This window comes from Natator depressus, chromosome 9 (genome assembly GCF_965152275.1).
Source record: "Natator depressus isolate rNatDep1 chromosome 9, rNatDep2.hap1, whole genome shotgun sequence".
Taxonomy (NCBI): Eukaryota; Metazoa; Chordata; order Testudines; family Cheloniidae; genus Natator; species Natator depressus.
Window position 1 is genome coordinate 88115383 of NC_134242.1, and position 22016 is coordinate 88137398.

Genomic DNA, 22016 nt, shown 5'->3' on the forward strand with positions numbered 1-22016 from the left:
TCAAGATGACTAGTTAACTGTCTACATATATCACTACTTGCATGGAAATAACTTGGTTAGCACAAGGGTGGCTGTTTGTTTGTTTTTAGAGAAAATATCAACCCTCTGATTGTGGAAGCTGTTGTACTAAAATTTCACCTTTACAACTGAAACTAGTATTAGTTAGCCAATTGCAAGTGTCACACAAAGGTAGATACTGACCCTCAGCTTCACTAAATGTTTAGTACAGACAAATAGGGAGCAGCTTTGTAATCGGGAATGACCAGTTAAAAATTAAGATGAAAGGGTTTTTCCATTCTTTACTATTTCTATAGCTAGAGTATCCCTTTAACTCATTCATTTTTTCAAAAGTTGTTACTGTGACATTAAAATCTGTTAAGCTGTGGCAAAGTACAGGAAACTTCAACCAAAAATAGTTTTATCAAATGTGGATTTACATTATCAAAGATGTCTTATAGAAGAACCAACCAAAACTTGTGGAAGTTAAACATTTGAAATACATATATTTAAAACAAACTGGTGCAGCTTTTGGCAGATTTCATTCACTTCATCTAGTGAGGTGTCCTTTTTTTTAAATACCTGGCTTGCTCTTATTTTGTACTTTGCATCCAGAGATCTGCTTTGTACGTTAAGGATTGGCTGGCTCATGTAATTGTATGCACAACAGAGATTCTCAAAATAGTTGGATGTGTTAATATGCTTAAGTACAAATAGTTAAAAATAAATTTTAATAATCCATTCAATTAAGTCAAAGAAAGTGCTTATATATTTTCTAAATTCCATATTCATAAAATAATCTTCAAGATTCTTTTGAACTGTACTTATGGTCAGCGAAGAGACTAAAAATAGGCATCTCCAGACTCAGATCTCCTGCTGTGTAATTCCCAGTTCACATGGTGACAAGTTTTCACTCCTGTTAGGAATCTAGTGTCATGGGTTAGGGGAAAGGGAGCTAGAGCATATTTAAATCCATACACAAAATTAACTAAATTCTAATTAGAGAATTTATGGCTGATGTGAGAACTAGGGAGAGCACAGCTTGAATTTACAATCCTGGATATTAGAAAATGCTAGTTTGGAAATGGAGCAGGGCTGAGTTGGAAGTCAGTGAAGCAATAAATGTGGAATACTACACTCTCTTTAGAGAATAACTACATTTTAAATCATTACAGTCTCTATAAGTCACCAGCCTCAGTCCCCCAAAGTCACAGTATCCCAGTAATAGCAGTATGAATGCTTCAGCCCCACCCTTGAGTTTCAAGAGATATGGAAGGAGGAGCTATAGTTGTCATGTAATGTTGGTACTAACATTTAGTAAGTTCATTAACTTGCTCTGTGACTGGACATTCTTAAATGAATGTAAACTTACCCATCTATAGTTACAGCAGCAAGTTAGAATGATAAGTGTGTCTATATCAGGATCTGCCCTAATGTTACTATTCCTTTCCAAGAAATAGCAAGGTAGGCAGCGTTAGAGCTATTTGCTTTATATGAAAGCAACTTTAAAACTATGCAAATCTTAGCTAGAAGTTGTTAGAGGTAAGTTACTCCCTTCCCCTATTCTGTGAACTGTAACCCATTCACTTCCATTTCTTGTTATCAGCTTCCCTTGTTACCCAAGGGAAGTTTAGTTGACAGCATTTCATCATTTAACATCAACAAGGAAGTTAAAGGGAAAGTAGAATCAATTTCCTGTGCAACCCCTCCCAGGACAGGCCTAGTGTACTGTATTCTGTCAGATGCTTTGTAAAATAAAGGAAAAAATTCTGAATTTACTTGAGTAGTACAAATAAAAGCATGTAATGTAATCCCACATCTGGTTAACAGTGAGTTCAGAGAAGTTTTATTACCAAGTTTAAAAACTGACATGTAACTGTTTTAGAATAAAGTGTGAGCACTGTATAGCTTTCTTTGTTCAACAATGATAGCGTAGTAGCTACCAAACTGGTTAATAGAGTAAGTAGGTGGAGCATTAGAATTCTGTCACTTTCAAAACTGACACCTTTTAACTTAGTGTTAGGTGAAGAGGAGAAGTCTTTAAGCTAGCACTACGTATTGTTAGATAAAACACATTTCATATCCTATAGTTGTAATAAAACTTTAGGATAAGGGAAGAGTATTTCTCTAAGTCAGTAGTTCTTGAATTAGAGTCTCCAAAAATGTTGAAACAAAAACACACAGAATGAGACAGAAGCCATTTGATACAAAATTAAAAACTGCAAATACAAATAAAAAGATTTACAATATTAATAAATCTTTCCAACGATGAGTCAGGTAGAGTTATTACTCTGGTCATTCCAGATCTTTCCACACGACAACATTCTTTCTGCATGCACAATCACTTTAATGCTGAGGATGAGTCTATGCAGGCAGTCCCCATTTATAAGTAGTAATAGCACATGTGCAGGTGATAGGGTGCACAAATGGAGGCCTCGTTGATATTCCTTTTAAAACGTGGCCCAGAAATAATAACTTCTGGTTACAGAACCTGTTAGCGCTTACCACTGTGGCCATTTAAAGTTTCCCCACCGTTACTATAGATTTTCAATGCAGGGAAAAACTGATCTCAAATATGGTGTGGTAACTGATCATTTGAATAGCGTATCCTGGTCATGTCATGTGTCTCACAATCCAATGTTTATATTATAGTCCATAAAACTAATTGCATCTTAAGAAGTGGCCACTCAGCTGAGTAAAACATTCAGACCACTACTGTTGGACAATAAGTTAAATTAGAATTAGACACAAAGCATATGGAACATAGAAACATCCAGTTTGTGTGTTGAAAAGTCAGAAACTAACATCCTTCTTGACTTCCTGTTATCAAAAGCAAATGCATTAACACATTTTAGGAATTTTATATACAACAGCATTAAATATATCCTAAATCCGATTTAAATTACTGTGGTAGGAGAGAGCACAACATTTTAAACTGTTAGCTTTCTCTCTTCTTCGCAGGAAGTGTTCTACTCACTGTTCACATATGACCTTTTCATCAGATATATCTTCAAGCATTCCGACAACATGGGTTTAGGATAAAAGCCTAAGAACTGTAATAGAGTCTAGAAAACTATTGCCGCTAACAGGACTTTAGCATTCACTTGATTTATTTAGCATAGCCACTGAACAAAATAAATTTGTACATTCAGTCACATTAAAAACAAAAGGAATTACAAAGCAGTCCATTTACTCTAAGTGCATTCCTTTGGGGGGTCACACCATTTCTTTTGCTTCACTTATATGTCTTCATATGCCAGAGGCCATCATTTAAATAATGGATATTTTCAATGCCAATCCCTTTGTTGACTTTCTCACTGTGAAAGGAAAAATTAAATGTAAAAAGGTATAATGGTTCATTATCATATTTCCAATTCAACCCAACTAACCTTTTGGGCTCATCTACATTAACGTAAGTTAACTAACATGACTACAAACTGTAAAATACATGGAAAGCTGTAGAAAAGCCTCTTTATGTAAGCTGACTGTGACTTTATACTTTAGTTTTTAATTTAAACAGCATCTTTACAAAATAACAAAGTTCAAAGTACATAATAAAAAAAAATAATCCCTGAAGTAGGAATCAAACTTTACTGCTCAGCTGCACCTCACATCACAACCAGAAATATCTGACAAAGCAGTATGAAACTAGAAAACAAACACCATCTACCAGAAAAAGACTGTCCAGTAATAAGAAACACCAATAAAAACAGTCAGACTGAAATGAAATTATAACATTTGTCATCGGGTGGACTTCCACTCACTCAACCAAATACATCATCTATCTGCCTGCTGATTCTCCTTTCTCATGCATAGAGCCCTGCAAATCCACAGGTATCCACTTTATATCTGAGGATAGCACTGTGGCTGCGGATACAAATTTTGTATCCAAGCAGGGCTCTGATGGTAAGAGCCAGGCAGGCAGCTGTGAGGAACAATGGCATGGATCCTTCACCTGCCCTGGGTGGAAGGACGCTTGGGCCCCATGCACAGAGCAGGTGGAGGGTCTGCCACAGCTGGCCACCTGGCTCTTACCCTAAGCCCCCTTCCGCCCCCCCCCCCCCACCAACCCCCTCGGCCAAAGCTGGGAGAGCCGCACTGGTAGCTGTGGGGAGCCTGGGTCTCTACATCTGCCCTGGGTGGGGGGGCTGGGAGGCAGGGATACTGGGTAGGGGTGCAGGGCTCGGGTCCCCTGCCCAGGGCAGGTGGAGGGTCTGCCTCAGCTCCGCACAGCTGCCCACCCAGCTCTTATTGTGGCCAAGCTGCGGTTCTAAACCGACCCCCCAGCCGGAGCTGGGTCCAGGAGAGCTTTGCTGGCAGCTGTAGGGAGCTTGGGTCCCTCCACCTGCCCTGCGCTGAGGGGCAGGGACACTGAGCTGGGGGACTGCTCTGGCCTCCCGCCCAGTGCAGGTTGAGGGTCCGTCACGGCTCCCCCCAACTCCAGCCGGGGAAGGGAGCAGCTTGGATCCGCAGCCCAGCCACTGTAAGAGCCAGATGGGCAGCTGTGGGGAGCCGCGGTGGACCCTCCACCTGCCCGTAATGCGGGGGCAGGGGGGAGGAGGAGAGCAGCCCCTGGCTGTGTCCCCGACCCCAGGCTCCGCACCCAGACGAGGGTAGGTGGAGGGTCCGCGACTCCACCCAGGCTCCCCACAGCTGCCCACGGCTCTCCCTGACCAGGCTCCCACAGGGAGGATGCCTCAGAACCTCAGCCTGGCCCTCAGTGTAGAGCCCTGCAAACCTGCTGATATCCGCAGATAATTTTTGCGGATAGCAGATTGGATGCGGATACACATTTGTGTATCCACGCAGGGCTGTACTCATGCAAACTTCAATGGCATCGTAATTTTTTCTCCTGCTGGTAGGCTGTGCAGTCTCCTCCAAAGCTAATGTTCTCATAGTCTCATCAATGAAGCAGCAAGAGGTACTAATGACCTATGATCAGCCCTCTCCCTCTGGATAGTAGTTCTCCACCGACGTAACACTCCATTTTTAATGGCCTATATTTACTTATTTATTTCTTAATTTAGGGCCCCTGCTCAACATGATCATGTACTGATCCAGGCCCTTTCATCTCAGAGTGCTAGGGACATCACACAGAACTGAACCTCAGCCATCTTCATGACAGTGCAATGTACTACCACCACCAGGCCACTGCTAGATGTGTTTTAGGCATATTTTAACTCCAAGCCACATTTGTGCTTCCCTTCCACTCATTTATGGTAATTAACAACACAGGCTGTTTCTATACATTGGAATCCTTCAATTCAAATCATTTCCTAATGCCTGCTAAGATGACAAAAGTCATTCAAGCAGCAGGAATCTCCCAGTTGTCATCCCACCAATTTGTAATTCAACCCTTTTGACAGAACCCTCAGTTATTCAACCAACCCTTCTATTACTTGAGAAAACTTCACTGTCTTCAAAGTTCCATTACGAAAATTATGACCAATCCCCTGGCATACATCCTGGTAAGGTGTCAGAGACTGAACACATTGCTGGAATCCAGAATTTGAGAGTTCTAATTCCAACTTTGCCACCAGCTCCGGTTGCAGGCAAGTCACTTAGTGGCTCAGTTTCCCCATCTATAAAATGAGAATACCTACTTCCTTCATGAGAGTTGAGAATTGCAAAAAGTAACTGAAGTGCTCTGAAACCTGCAAGTGCTTTAGAAGTGATATTCTTCTTCTCATAGCCTTTTGTTTCTAAATTATGCTTTTTGTGTGTATCCCCTTAATACACACACCATGTGGAATTTAATTGCAGGAAAAGAACTGCAATCATTCTAGGTTTAAGAACTGGAAGAAATGTTATATACGTCTGGATATATTTATTTATTTAAAAACAACAGCAACTGCCCCATTAATCTAATGACTAGCCCAACTGTAAGCAGCAATTTGACTTGTTACTTTATCAACCTTCTGTCATTGTTTTCTGCAGCTTCAATCAAAGTGTTAGGTGAGCTCACAAAGTACATTAAAAAGCAGAAGATTATGAAACTATATATTGTAGTAACCTAGGCACTATATGGATTCTCTCTATTCTCATTTTCCTTTGTCATTTGTTTTCTCCTCTCTATTCCCTTTTCTTTCTCCCCTTCTGTTTGCCTCTCTTTCAGAGACAAGATATTCAGTGGTTAGACGGCAGGACTGGACATTTGGATACCTATGTTCTAGCCCACATCTACAATGACCTTGGGCAAGTTATTGCAGACCTGAGACAAGACTACATGTATCCACACTTCCCTCTATGTCCTCATCTGTAAAATGTGGATAGTGCTACAATAATAATATTTATCTACTTCTCAGGGAGAGTTTCTGCTTATTTGATGTTTCACATGTTTACAGTGCCATATAAAGAGCCTCAAGGTGTAGAAATTTCAAAAGCCTCTCACTGATTTTAGGAACCTACATATCATTTTCAAAAGTCACTTAGGCATGGTCTACACCTCAAACGTAGGTTGACCTAGCTACGTCTCTCAGGGGTGTGAAAAATTTCAAACCCTGAGAGACACAGTTAAGCCCACTTAATGCACAGTACAGATATCACTACGTCGATGGAAGAATTCTTAGCTGCAGTGCTACAACTGTGCCACTGTAGCACTTAAGTGTGGACAGTGCCTTAGATACTTAGAAGCCTGAGGGTTGGTCTACACTGAAAACTTACGTCATCATAGCTACATCTCTATGGGGTGTGAAAAATCCACACCCCAAAAGACATAGCTATGCCAACCTAACCCTCCAGTGGAGCCAGCACTTGGTCAACTAAAGAGTTCTTCCATTGACCTAGCTACCGCCTCTGAGTTGGATTACCTACAGCAATGGGAGAACCCCTCCATGCTGTAGTGAGAGTGTCTACACTGAAGTGCTACAGCAGTGCAGCTGCAGCGCTGTAGCATTTTAAGTGTAGACATGGCCTAAGCCAGTTAGGTGCTTTTGGGAAAAACAAAACAAAACAAAAAACAAACTTACATTAATAATAGTTAGGAGATAAAGGTTTCCTCCTCCTTCCTTTTGCAGCTAAAGAAACATCCCTTTCTGTTAATAGAATATCAGGGTTGGAAAGAACCTCAGGAGGTCATCTAGTCCAACCCCCTGCTCAAAGCAGGACCAATCCCCAATTTTTGCCCCAGATCCCTAAATGGCCCCCTCAAGGATTGAACTCACAACCCTGGGTTTAGCAAACCAAAGCTCAAACCACTGAGCTATCCCTCCCCCAAACCATTCTCTTCTCTACTGCCTCCTCTAGTAGTTTTTCACTTCGCTTCTCTCCCACAAATGGGCCTCTAAGTTCCAGAAGAAACTTAGCCAAGCTATCTAACCTCAGCAAGCAGGAATTCTATGCATGGGAGATGGACTAGGGTTAGGACAAGAGAACAACATGAAGAAAAAGGGCAAGTGGCAGAGATAAAACTGCCAGTAAGACTTCTAATCTCTACTGTCCTGGCAAACATGAAAAGTTCACTGCATCACTGTGATGGACTTAAGCCTCCTAAACCTCAAACTACAACTCTCTCAGGACATTGAGTCCCATCAGTTAGCAAGTATTTTATATACAGATAATTTTTGTTTGCTGTTTTATGTTCATAAAGGCCTCAAACAAAAGTAACAAGCTGACACTGTCCATATTTCAGAACATGATCCCTCTTCCCTTTCTCTCATGCAAAAAAATAAAATAATGGTTTGCAGTTTTGCAGGGGGGAAAGGAGAAAAGACCTAAATAGATTTTTCTGTGCTTCTTAGAATGATTCAGCAGGAAACACGCCTGAATGAGTTCTGCACTTGGAAGGAACAGCAGTACAGCCACTCCGAGAAACTCTGGCTTAGGTCACTGTCTTCTAAATGTAATTAAGAATTATCACAAGGGGTAGGTTATACTGTATATCAGTTTTAAAAATGAGACTCACATGTCCTCAGCTGACATCTTCATGACTCCAACACACAGTGCATGTTGTTTTCCTTCTGCCATTATCGCCTACAACGTACAGCTAAGGAATACAGGTTTGTTTGTTTTTTAAAAAAAAGCACATCGCAGAAAAAAATAAAAGCAGCAGAACATTAGGAAACACCTTTTCAGAAGTATCATAGTCACTAGGATAACTGTTACCCTTTTACTACTCTCAAGAGCTTAGTTTTTAAAGATAACTGTAAGCACTAAAGCACTGTATACTTGTACAATGTCTCACTGAACAAACACTGGGCAGAATATTAACAAACTAGTGCTCTAGATTTGTTAAGCAGAAAAAATATAGTGCGTTAAACTGCTGAGTCAATGTGGGAAGAAACACAGCCACAGTTTGTATGGCCTTTAAACAGCTGTGAAATAGAAAAAACCATGTAAAGTCAGTACTGTATTGCTGTTAGTTTAACTGCTTCCTTTGTACCTAATAGGGAAAGGTGATGGCCCTGCTCTACTTAAAAGAATGATACACTGATTAAACTTGTACATCTGGGATGTTGTTTTCAACTACTCGGAAGCCAAAATCCTGAGGAACGTAACCACTGACACAACTGAAACAATAAAGTTGTGACACAAACTGAGCCAAAGGGTATTCTGAACTTCACAAATAAGTTCCCACCTGAGACCTGACAAACTCGTTACACTGAACACATTTTGCAGGTATTATCCATAAATAGTAACATGTAAGGTATCTACAGAAAGCTCGTAACTTGTGAATATTAATAATCATTGTGAGATGTACGTACAGGTAATATTTAAGGCATAATGTATCTATATTGAAAGTACACTTTATGGACTTGAAGTAAAAAAGGTCTTGAAGTCACTAGGATGTCTCGGTAATGTCCCACTTGGGCAAGGGTGGGGTTGTCATCCTGCCCTGTTTGGCCAGTGATGCAATTTTCAAGGCTCAATTGTTTAGCCTTGCGCATTACTGAGACTTTGAATAGGAAACCATCAGAGATAAAGAAACACAGTCAAAACCACTTAAAGGTGAAAAAAACACATTACAACAGAAAGAGCTTCACCCTGGCTGTGACTAGAAACCAAAACCTGTTTTCAGTACAACTGTGTTGAGAAGGACACACTGCTTCCAATCCATTCACTGACTGGGGTGCATTCACAAAAAATTTGGATTCTGATTATTGAGGAGCCACCACCCTGCTCTGCAACAGACTGAACTTGGAGGTGCGAGAATCTATTTTATTGAATAGGAAAGGTAACTATTGTAAGTATAAATAGAGATTTTCAATTTATATCGTAAGCACTTGTTTCCACACACTCTTGTTTCTAGTTAAATCATTATTCTTTTTTAGGAAGAAAGAGAAGTAGGTTTATTTAAGCGCTCACAGGTGCTGTGTACTTTACATGAGTAAAACTAGTAAATTGGGGAATGCTGCACAGGATCTGAAAATTCTGTGAATAGCCAGTGTCAGGGGCTGGGTATCACAAGGGGATGTTTCAAAGGGATTCATGAGCTGGGGTGCACCTATTGTTAGCCTGCAGGCAAAGGAAGGGCTGACATAAGCCCAGAGGAGAGGGCATGAGCGGGTGAAGGGCTCGCAGTGTCAGGGAGTTGCCACCCAGCTACCAGACTCCCCCCTCGCTGGAGGCAGGGGGTAACAAAAGTGACTCACAGTCCTGGGTACATCAAGAACCACCGAGAAGTCAGATGTATGCTCTTTCATTACTAAGGGCACATCTTCACTAGCAACGTTAAAGCACTGCCGCAGCAGCGTTTTAACGTGACTTGTGTAGTCGCAGCATAGCACTGGGAGAAAAAAAACCCACCTCCACGAGGGAAACGGCTCCCAGCGCTGGGAGCACGGCCACTGTCTACACCGACACTTTATAGCCCTGAAACTTGAAGCGTTCAGGGGGGTGTTTTTTCGCACCCGAGTGAGAAAGTTGCAGCGCTGTAAAGTGCAAGTGTAGACAAGCCCTAAGGCTAATAATGACACATGCTAACTAACAGTAGCAGCACAGTAGAAGCATTTTAGATCACGCAGCTTGGATCTGCCGATTGTTCCAGTCTCAGTCAGTGGAGAGGCGAGACCAGAGATTGGAATGCTTGCCCCCTTCACACTCAATGGAGTCCATCACAGGCATAGAGTAAAATCTTGTCTCCGATCAATTGCAAGGATCCCTTTGACATCAGTAGGACCAATATTTCATCAATATACAGTTGAGCAAAGCTCTCAGATTTATTTTTATTTGCTTTTGTGTGGTGAATTACATCTCTCCTCCCCAGTCTCCTTTTATGCTAGTTTGGATGATTTAATGATAGTTATGCAATAAAATAATTATGTTTAGATTAACGAAACACCATCCTGACCCTCAATGAGCCCTTAAATAAGAACTACAGACAAAACTGTAATCATTAGTGACTATGCACCAATACCAACATAAGTAAGAACTATGGAACAATCTTCACTCTGCAGAAGGATCTGAATGCCTCTGTCCCTTATCAGGCTATTAGAGGTAGGGCCCTTGAAAAGCTAGGATAATTCAGGACAGATTATGACTAACTTGTAAAATACAGTGATAGACAATTCACTCATCTTGTGGCACACATGAATATAACTGACCAAGAAGGATACAACAACTGTATCAACAGCAGCAGGGTAAAGTTTTGCTCCAGGAGAGGTCAGGCCAGGACACATTATATTCGCTCCACTGAGTACAAATTTAATGGCTCCTTTATCAACCTGCTGATGTGGTAAAATAAATGGATCTGGGGTGAAGGGGGGGAGAAATGAAGAATTATGATTTACCACGCTGTAGGAGGGACGACGACAGACATCAGTAATCCATGCCATTGGGTGGACTCAGTAATACACCTGCATGTTCTAAATCAGGTTAAAAAGGACAAAACAAGTTACAGGTATCACAAATTTAGTTTATTATGGTAGTAGATTTTTTGGGAGATTTATCATCACTCCGTCAGTTATCTGGAGGTCATGCTGTTTGGCAACACCCTCTCCAAAGGATATGAGCACTGTCTCCACAGTTCTCATCCACTACTGATCCAAAGAAGATGACTAAGATAGCTGAACCTAAATCTCCCACGCATCTAGTAACAATTTCAGTAAGGGTTCTCACAATGACAACGTTATTGTTTTAAAGTATCCAAATCTCCAAATCTGTACGCCCCAAAACAAGTAAAGATGCAGTCCTTCGCCAGAAAGCTTTCAGTCTAGATGTGATGGGGCAGAAGTAGTGAGGATTACAGACACACAGAAAAGAGAAAGGCATCAGAACATACAAGTGTCAGGGAGAGAGAGAGAGAGAGAGAGAGAGAGAGAGAGAGAGAGAGAAGCTCTGCAAAACTACATTTACAATACTGACATCAGTTCTGGACGTCAGGTAATATTTTCAAAAACACCTATGTCACTCAGAAGCCCAAGTCCCATTAATTTTCAGTGGGATTTAGGAGCTTTCACAAACGTTATCCTTTGGTACCAGAATAATGTAAACAGGAAGAATTCAGAGAAGAGAAACAAAACAAAATCCAGAGGGATGGATTTTATCAAATATATGTTTTAGAGCGGGGGGGGGGGGGTTTGAGGAGCAAAATACATATTACAAGGACATTTACGTGATAACCACATACAATTATTTAAAAAAAAAAATAAAACCAAAAGAAATATTGGGTAGAACTGGGGGATATAACATGAGGAAATAGGATAAAACAACAATTTAGACTGAATGTCAGGGAAAAGTCTCCCAGAGGAACTGGGGGAAGCGTCGCACATTTAAGAACAAGATTTCACAAAAAATGCTGTAGGGCACAATCCCACATTCACAGCAAAAAGAACTAAATGACTTAGCTTTCTTCCACCTGCAGCTTACTGATTGGATCTATTTTGTTTTATCTATGACAGAGATATGCAAGTGGTAAGTTTTGTTTGATACAGTAATTACAGAAACCTATTTGAGTTCCACTCATCCCTTATTATGCCCAGCTCCCAAGAGACTTACATTTGTGAAGTAACCTTAGCGTTGGGTAAAATGTCCCTTCTCTTTGCCTGAAGAACAGTAACTCTCCATTTACTGTGAGGATTTCTATATGTTCATGACTGCAAGATAAAAGAGTTATTCTAAGAGCCAATTACTTTTTTGGGTTACTGCATCATACTACTCAGTTTCTCCTGCATCTCTCCATTTGTTTGATGTAGAAACGGGGCATTCAAGCAGTAACATTTTAGTCACAAGTTTCCTTACTAAGCTCATATACCTAGTTCCTCAACATTTCCCCCCTTAGCAGCAATACAAAAAGGAGGCACAGCCCTTCAGTCACTATGGGTCTGCTTTCTCTGTTTTTTTAATTTAACATTTGACAGTGAAGTTCACTACAAGTGCACTTTGTATAAAAAAAATTGAATTAGTCAAGTCAGACTTGGAAGGCCAGATATGGTGAAAAAATGCTCTTCAGGTTTCCACCTCCTCATAATACACTCTTCTCAACCCCACTTACTTAACCATAAGCAAAAAAGATTTGAAGAAAATTTATATTTTATTTATTTTATTTTGTCTGTGTGTGTTGAAAAAGATATATTCTGAGGGATAAAAATTCCCAGTAACACCAGCCATGCACCAGGTGATGGTTCAGTCATTCGAATGAGTTCTTACATAGCTTTCCAAAAGCATAGTGAACATGGATTCTTTTGAACTAGTCATAATTTATAAGCTCCTACATGCACTCTCATCTATGATACCCAAGAGAAAAAGTATTTCTCAAAAAAGACTTAATTTTGCTGGGACACAGAAAAGTATGTAATAAGTAAACATCAAGGCAATTTGGGACCGGAGGTTACAAGAAGAGAAACTTACCATCTTACTATTTTGACAGGATCTTTCTTTGGCATAATTTGGTTTAGCCATGGTTCAATACCAGGAAACTGATCTATCAGTTGGTTCTTAATGCCTTTAATAACTGATGTCTTCAGCTGGATGCAGTTGGATACGTTCTCCTTTTCATCAAACCTGCCAAGTCACAAAACAGACTTCACTGTCTGCAATATGCCAGTATGATCACTATTTTAAGTTTAAAAAAGTACATGTAATTTAGCTATCAAATGTCTGGCAGTACTGAAGTTGTACATCTTTCACAAAAGGTTACAATTTAATGCCCACAAAAACATTTTGTAACTTTAATCTAGGCAATATGCAACTCATTTGTTAAAGGAAATACATAATCAGATAATTGTAATACAACATAATTTACAACTTTTCAGTGGCAGTTAAATGGCATTTAGATGCCGAATACTTGCTTTCACAGCAAGTAAAGCCCAATATTCTCCCAGTTTGGGTCAGTCCCACTGAAGTCAACAATACTCTCCCCAGACAGAGGAGTCTTCCCTAAAGGCTGGATTCTGCTCCATCAAAGTTAATGGGAGTGTTTTCATTAACTTCTAGTTTTAGGGCTGGATTCTGCTTCCATTGAACAACTTGCATAATCGGAGCCTAAATTTGTCCCATTTGGTTCCATTAATACAAGTTGTTATGTGTTTCTGGGTTTATCTTAGCTTTGAGCGTGTACACGACAAAAGCATGTTCTCTCATTCCTTTGGTAGATGTATGTTACCAAGCTGATTGTTATTTCAGTACATAAAAAAAATATATTTTAATAATTCTAAAATCTATTTATACAGCCTATTTAATATATTTATTTAGATCCAGAATACATGTGAAGGGAACAATTAAAAAAATGAATTATGTAGGTTATCCCAGATGTTACATGCTTTAACAATGCCACAGATCTACTTTATCACCAAACTATTTAGATATGAAGTTACAAACTAAATCTGCCACTTGAATGTATTCTCCGAAATCCACTAAATAGCAGTACAAAAACCTAGGAAAGAGCACTTACACTTAGGGACAGGCCTAACATCCGAAAGAAAGGTTAAGGGAGAAGAGTGCTAAGAACTGCATTATATCAGTGTTTGAGACACCTCTTATTTGTATCAGTTATTGAACATTTATTTACACTTTCAGAGACCTCAAGAAGCATCTAGTGAAGTCCAGTCCCCTGCATTAATGGCTGGCTTAAGTATTACCTAGTCCAAAGTATTATCTTTAGGTATAATGTGAACCTATTAAAAATCTTGACAGGCTAATTGTTTAATAACATTCATTTTGTGATTAGACACCACTAGAGAAGATCAGAAAGACAGCATTATAAAGAGAGCATCAAGCCTACAGCATTGAATGAAATGGTGAAATATCAGTGGGCATTTTATCCCCTGCGTTACTTAAAACGCACCCAACGAATAAAGACCAGCCAGGCCCAGGAGCTGAGCGATGGTAATACCGAGGTACCCACCCGGCATTCCTATGTACGGCTCCACCTCACAGCACGGGATCTCTACGACCGATGCCCTTCGTGTCACCGTTGGCTACCGCCAGGCTCTCTCAGCCCCACCGGGGTGCGCGGTGGCTGCGAGGGCGATGGGGCGGCCCTGTGGCGGGTGGGGGGAGAGGAAAGTGCCCACCCCGCCCCCAGGGGGGTGAACCCAAGCCTGGCCGCAGGGAACGCTCACGGGCTCCCAGGCGGAGGGCTGCCCCAGAGCCAAGGCAGCCCAGCCCCTGCCCCTCTGTGCTGCCGGGAGACGGTGCCAGCGACCAGCAGCAGGGGGCGCCGCTACGCCCACGGAGGGGATCAGCGGGGCCCCGCCCGCCAGCACGGGACCCCAGCTCCACCGAGGAGGGCGGGGCCCGGCTCCACGAGGGGCGCCCATTACCTCCCGCTGCGGCGGCAGCAGCCCCCCCACTTACTTTTTGAACATCTTGGGGACGCTGGGTACCGGCCAGACGAGGCGGGCGGGTCCCTGGGGGGCCGGGCGGACAGAGGAGCTGGCGGTGGAACTGGCATCCACAGGCTCCGAGTCCTAGATGCTTCACACGAGGCCCCGGCTCTCCCGTCAGCCCCAGCCGGAAGCGGGCCCACTTTACGGCATGTCGCACCTCACCATAACAACGGAAGCTCGACTGCCAGCCGGGGGCACTACAACTCCCGGCGGCCAACGCGCGGCACCGCCTCCTTGCGCGTGCGTGCAAGGACTGGGGGCGGACGGTTTGCGCGGCTCTGCCCGCCCATTCCACCTTGCGGCTTTGACGGGGTGGGGGGTGGGGTGAAGTGTCCCGCCCCTCCCCCACACAAGCCCTCCTTGCCTTCGCTCAGGCACAGAGCCCAGCTAGGGGGCCCAGACAGAATATGTGAGAAACCAGAACAAGGGGTGGGTGGTAACATGAGCTTATATAAGAAAAAGACCCAAAAATTGGGACTGTCCCTATAAAATCAGGACATCTCATCGCCCTAAGCCCGACCCACCCTACCCGAGCCACAGCGTCACCGCGGCCCCTCATTGCCCTGCTTGCCCCATGTCTGGACACAGCACCCTGCCCTCAGTTACACGTGCCTCCCCCACATCCCCGTCCTGGTCTTGTTTCCCGACCCTCCTCGTTAACCCATACACAGGCCTGCAGCCCCATGCATCGCTGAACCCTTGCACGCCTGCTGCCCCCCAGTGCAGCCTTTGTGAAATCATAGCCTATGGTTCTGCTCACCTTCAGCCTGCCTGGCTGTGCAACATCCTTAAAAGTCTTGCTAAGGATTTACTAACTGAACTGCTTGAACTGAGGTTGAGGTGGTTAGGTCAGCAGTGCAGACCGATTGTGAGAGATGGAAGAGTGCCAAGAAAGCCCACAACCTATGGAGATTGAAAAGTGTGTGGTTAATAACTCAAAGGCCCCAATGCTGTCCTCTAGCAAGCTCACCTAGCAGAGGAAAGGATAGATTGTGGGGGTAGGTGAAGAGGAAAGGAGGCCATGGCACCTCTCTGTGCTCCACACTGTTGTGCAGGGGATATGCTGGGGCCAGGGCCTCTAGTGAGCATTATTCCATGCCCCCCTCAAAACTTTGGGAATACAGTAAATCATACTAATATGGAGAGGAAATTGGTAGTATCACTATACCATAACACAAAAAGCCCAAGCCCTCCATGCTTGTACTGAGATCCACAGTAGATTCAAAGACACCTGTGGCTTTGGAATGTCCCTGTGAAAGCTAATCACACCTCCCCATTCCCATGGGTTGATGCAGATGAAGCTGAATGAATTGTAACTCAGGCCTTGTCTACACTACAAAGTTTTGTCAGCAAAAGCGACAAGTGGTTTAATTAAAACCACTGTTGCATGTCCACACTAGCTCCTTGTGTTGGCAGAGTGCATCCACAACTAGCAGCTCTTGCATCAAGGCTGAGAGTAGCTACCCCCCCCCCCATGCAACTGGATGCAAAGGGTGCTTTGGGAAGGGTTTGCAATGCCTTATGGGGCAGGTACAGCATCACATGATGCAGGTTTCTCAATCCCATTGTTCCAGAGGTATCCTAGTAGATTGTCAGCAGCTTTCCAGATTAATACTTTACTCTTTGTTCCAGAAGCAGAGCAGCACTCTAATCTGTCATACTTCCCAGTTCCCAGAGCTTTGAAAAGGGAGGGGCGCATGCTTGCAGGGCAACAAAGACCAAAACAGTGAGCAGAGCAGTTACAGCAGGCATTGTGGGATAGTGGTAGATGCCAGTTACGTCAACAAAACAAACAGCAATGTCTACACTGATGCTTTGTCGCTTTAACTTTGCCGCAAAAAGCTTTAAAATTATGCCTCTCATTGAGGTGGTGTTGTTTTGCCACCAAAAGTAGCTTTGTAGTGTGTACACTTCCTGTTTTGTCAGCAAAAGGCAGCTTTTGCAGACAAAACTTTGCAGTGTAGACAAGGTCTCAGTTTTCTGACTCCACTGCCTGGAAACACCTTTCAAAATTAACTCAATAGGAACTAGTTTTCCCTGAATACCGATGAAATGACCCAACAGTTTCTCAGATAAACTGTTCTTGAGCAATGACATTCCAAAATACAACAACAAGTTTGAATTATTTTCAAAAAGTGAAAAACCTCTTCTCACTTCCATTTCTCTAAAACAGTCTGATTCACTTCAAATTGGGAAAATTTAAAACACAAATACTAATGAGACCACAGGTGAGAAATGTCACGCAGATTGGTTTTGAGAAAAATTTTATTGGAGAAGACCAATTCTGGTCTTATAAAAAGTAAATTACAACCATTACATTGGAGCTGCAACAAGGGCTCCATAATCACAGCTATAAGAGGAGACTTGGGAGGGCGGACTTGTAGTTGGTACCACCCAGGCATGAAGGAAATCTCAGTTCATTTCCTGGCTCTCCTGATTTAATAGGTGATCATAGCCAAATCACTTAGGAACCTAAATAACTTTTGAGGATCTGGGCCTAACTTCCACTAATCTGGGCCTTAATCTCTTTGGGTGAAATCCTGGCTCCATTGAAGTCAATGTGAGTTTTATCACCAACGTCAGGTCCACTGAGGATTTCACAATTCATCCCTTAGTCCCCCGTCTGTCAAGCAGGGATAATACTTCCATACCTCATGGCTGCTGCAAAGGTAAATTCATTACTTTTTGTGAGGTGCTCAGATAGTATAGTGATGGGGGACATAGAAGTATTGTGTTGTCATCACAGAAAAAAACAAAAAAGAGAATGAGATTCCAGAAAAGTGTCAGCAATTGTAAGATACGGATTGTTAAATAGAACCGGCATGGAGTTATGCTGTTTTAAATTACCAGAGTAGAAAGATGGAATCCTATGTAAATACAGCACACTCCCTGCATACTCCTGTAAAGGAAACACATATGTCATCTATTCTGGTAGGAAATATCTGAACAGGCTTCGCACAAACAATTAAAAGCTGGAAGTGGATATGAAGGGCAGAAGAATGAATACCACATGGGGAAAAGAGCTATGGAGGGGTGAATTCATTAACACCAGCAAAAATAAGAAAACTTGGCAGCAATAATGGACATATGGTAACTAAGTGATGTAATCAGACGTCAGAAGCTGGACATTTATCTCTCATCTGTTAGCATCTACCAGCTACTTTAATCATAAATCTAAATTAAAACCAAGGGGGTCCACAAGATTGAGAACTTTTGTACATATAATGGAACCAAACAAGACACCAAGAGATGAGTTATAATTACCATACCCACTTGCATGAAATATGGGAATAGGAAACATCCTATTTAAAATTTGGATATTCCATGAGAAAATGAAAAAATAAAGACATAACTAGTTTAAAATGTTTCATTAACCAAATCTGCAAATGAAGAGATTGTGTTTGCATGTGTGTAATGGGAATTCATTCAAGATTTGACAAAGGAGTGATCAGGAAGTGAAAATGTGCAAACTAAAATCAACAGCAATAACAAGATTGAGAGAGAATGTTAAGAAAGTGACTCATTTTGATTCTGTAGGTTTATATACTTTAAAGTAATAACATTTAAATGCATTATGACAACAGATGTGGGACCAGTTATAACTGAAGGTTACTACTAGAAGTCTCACGATGTAAACCAAAGTCCATATCCTTATGTCAAATACCAAAACTACACTATTCTCCTTCTACAAACACTTATCAATGTGTATTTTGACAACGAATGCTATTTTATGTGTGAATCTAGAGCACGTGTACCAGTGAGGTTTCCCTTTCTGTAAATTTACCACAATGGGTTAATTCATCTCCCAAACTGTAAAATCCTTCCTTATACTGTGAACCACTGATCCGGTTTATAAAAACAACAAAATACATACAGAATTTTAGCAGACCAAATTCAAGGTCATGAAAGCCATAGCTGACAAAGTATTAGAGCAGGGTGAGAAAATTTAAAAATTTTATTAAAGCTAATGTTACATTTATACAGGTTGAGAAAAGTGTGTCTGTACATCCGGTTATAGTGCTTAGATTATCCACAAATACAAAGTTTGTTTAAAAACTCATAAGAAACATATAATACATTACCCAAATTTAGATTAAATTTAATGACAGTTTAAATCAGGGATCGGCAACCTTTGGCACACGGCCCATCAGGGAAATCCGCTGACGGGCCAGGACGGTTTGTTTACCTGCAGTGTCTGCAGGTTCGGCCGTTTGCAGCTCCCATTGGCCGCGGTTCGCCGTTCCAGGCCAATGGGGGCTGCGGGAAGAGGCACAGGCCGAGGGATGTGCTGGCCACCGCTTCCCGCAGCCCCCATTGGCCTGGAGCGGCGAACCGCAACCAGTGGGAGCTGCACACGGCCGAACCTGCGGACGCTGCAGGTAAACAAATCGTCCCGGCCCATCAGCGGATTTCCCTGACGGGCCACGTGCCAAAGGTTGCCGATCCTTGGTTTAGATATTAGAATCCAAATACTCGGGTACATCACTCATGAAAAGTTATACAGAGAGTTGGTTGTAGAAAGCAAATATAGGAATGAGTGTAGATTGTCCCTCAGTATTTGAGCATTTAGGATGGGTTGTCCCTTTAGTAGATATAATCCATCAGAGAAGTACCTCTGTTACTAAAGCAAGATAGTATGGAGCCTCCTGGTGCAAACAATCTGCATTTATCCATCACATCTCCTTACCCAAAAAGCCTGTCAGTATGGTTTTTATTTGCATGACAAAGCCAAGAGAAGACAAAGTGAAAAGTTTTGTTGTACTTTCTACTTGCCAATAAGTGCAATAATTAAAGGATTTAAATTTGCCACTAAACTGCATAGTCCATGCAATCACATTAAAATGGGAAAGACCTATTTGATCTAGTCCTTGTCCCTGCCAATATGGGATTATTCCCAAGGTACATTTATATTGTTTTCTTCAGTTTAAATAACTTAAGCGATAGTGTTTCCACTTCTTCCATTAACAGTCTGTTCTGAAGCCTCTTATCACCTGGACATTTTTCCTAATATTCAGCCTAAATTTTCCCTTTCTTAATTTCATCCCAATACTCCTAGTTGTCAGGGGACATCACCCTCAGTAATTCCTCTCCCTCCTTAGTGTTCATAATCTTCAAATATTGTAGAAAATGAATGGTTACATCCCATCTTCTCAGTTGTCACTTACCCTCCTTAGGCCATGTCTACACTACCACTTATGTCACTCAGGGGTGTGAAAACACACACCCTGAGAGCCACAGTTTGACCAGCATAAGCGGTAGTGCACACAACGCAATGTCAGCGGGAGAAGCTCTAAGGTCTCTAGTGTAGACATAGCCTAAGTTGTATTTCACGGTGTTAGGGCCTGATTCTGGGAGGCATAAACCTTTAATTTTCCCTCATAAATCAGTCCTTCTAGCTCCTGGTCACTTTTATTGATTCCCCTCTGAACTCCTTCCATTTTGTCTATATTTTTGAAGTGCTAAAGTATTGTTCTCAATGTGGCTGCACAAGTCTAACTGATTGTAATTTAGTAAACGATTATATTGATGATGCACAAGAAGGAATAGAATCCAACCCATTCCCTACAAGCTGTATGGCTAACAGGAATAAAAGCAACAATGTTATTTTTGTCCCTGAAGTCAACAGGATACAACCTGGAACTCACAAAGTGAGCATCTGACTCAATAGAGGTTCTATTTTTACATAGTCATTTTTCAGAGTAATACTGTGCCTTAAAATAGCATATAGTGATTATTTTTCAAATAAGACTCTCTCTGCAGCTCCAGTATTTGTTATACAACACCCCCCCCAACACACACACACACACCCCCCACTTGAAAAGATTAAGGCTGTTTACTTTAGAGAGGAGACAAGGCAAAGGTATACTAAATAATAATCTAGAGATGATAGGGTGAATCAAAGAGCTTGATCTTTCTCATAATAAAAGAACAGAGACATTCCGTGAACTCCAGAGTCAGCACTTAACACTGATAAAAAAAATTAGACACACAATTATCCTGTGCAACTCATTGCCACAATATATCATTGAAGCCAAAAGGATAGATATTTATATAGATATAATGAGAACACCCAGAGGTAAAATAGTACAGATTCTAAAAAACCCTAAAGTTTGGAAAAGATATAAATCATCATGCTTCAGGGCATAAGCCAACCGCTACATGAGAGGTATTAGGAAGAAACTTTCTCTGTGAGAAGGTTATTCCATAATTCTTCTAAAATATTTCATACACCTTCCTCTGAAGCATTTGGTAATAGCCACTATCAAAAATTGGATACTGGATTAAAAGGACCATGGGTCTGATCAAGTATAGCAATTCTTATGTTCCTCTGATGCTAGGGGTGAGATTTTGCTGTAAACTACACTAGACAAACTGAGACCTGAAGCTCTCATACAGGAAGTCTTCTATTTTACATTTTTAAGTAATTTCTTAAAATTAGCAGGTAGTTTAAATATATTTTAAATTGATCACAAACCTATTGCACTGTAATAGGTCCACATTGATTATTTTTCCTTGTTACCTTTTAACATCTGACTACAGATTAATCACTTTGATACATGGATTGAAATGTTTTCTTTAGTACCACTATCAAAATGTTAACAACTATTGCTAGGGCCCTACCAAATTCCCAGCCATGAAAAATGCATCACAGACCTTGAAATCTGGTCTCCTCCTGTCAAATCTGTTTTTTTTTTTGGTGGGCTTTTACGCTATACTATACAGATTTCACAGGGGAGACCAGTGTTTCTCAAATTGGGGGTCCTGACCCAAAAAGGATTTATTGGGGAGGTCACAAGGTTATTTTAGGGGGGTCATGGTATTAGCACCCTTACTTCTGCACTGCCTTCAGATCTGGGTGGCCAGAGAGCAGCGGCTGTTGTCCAGGTGCCCTGCTCTGAAGGCGGCGCCCCGCCAGCAGCAGCAGAGAAGTAAGGGTGGCAATACCATACCATGCCATCCTTACTTCTGCATTGGTGCTGGGGGTGGTGGCTCTGCCTTCAGAGCTGGGCTCCCAGCCAGCAGCCGCCGCTCTCCAGCTCTGAAAGCAGCTGTCACCAGCAGCAGAACAGAAGTAAGGGTTGCAGTACACAACCCCCCCACAACTCCTTTTTGGGTCAGGGCCCCTACAATTACAACACTGTGAAATTTCAGATTTAAATAGCCCAAATCATTAAATTTACTGTTTTAAAAATCCTACGACCACAAAATTGACCAAAATGAACCATGAATTTGGTAGGGCCCTAGCTATTGCAC

The 22016-nt window shown here is 41.8% G+C and overlaps 1 protein-coding gene across 1 annotated transcript; it reads right to left on the bottom strand.

Annotated features, from left to right (window-relative positions):
- Positions 1-605: 605 nt before the first annotated feature.
- On the bottom strand, positions 606-14918 carry MCTS1 (MCTS1 re-initiation and release factor). Its single transcript, XM_074962539.1, has 6 exons — positions 14731-14918; positions 12784-12936; positions 11932-12029; positions 10551-10684; positions 7901-7968; positions 606-3314 (listed from the first exon to the last, which is right to left on the bottom strand). Exons 1-6 carry the CDS (start codon positions 14739-14741, stop codon positions 3233-3235), a joined length of 546 nt encoding a protein of 181 aa, XP_074818640.1. The 5' UTR covers positions 14742-14918; the 3' UTR covers positions 606-3232.
- Positions 14919-22016: the final 7098 nt, after the last annotated feature.

Excerpts from the sequence above, each read along its gene's own strand:
- MCTS1 (XM_074962539.1), bottom strand. Across the intron at positions 12,030-12,783 it reads CCTGTCAAAATAGTAAGATG|TCATGAACATATAGAAATCC; the intron begins GTAAGTTTCTCT and ends TTTATCTTGCAG. Across the intron at positions 10,685-11,931 it reads GCTAAGGTTACTTCACAAAT|ATCCATTTATTTTACCACAT; the intron begins GTAAGTCTCTTG and ends CCTTCACCCCAG.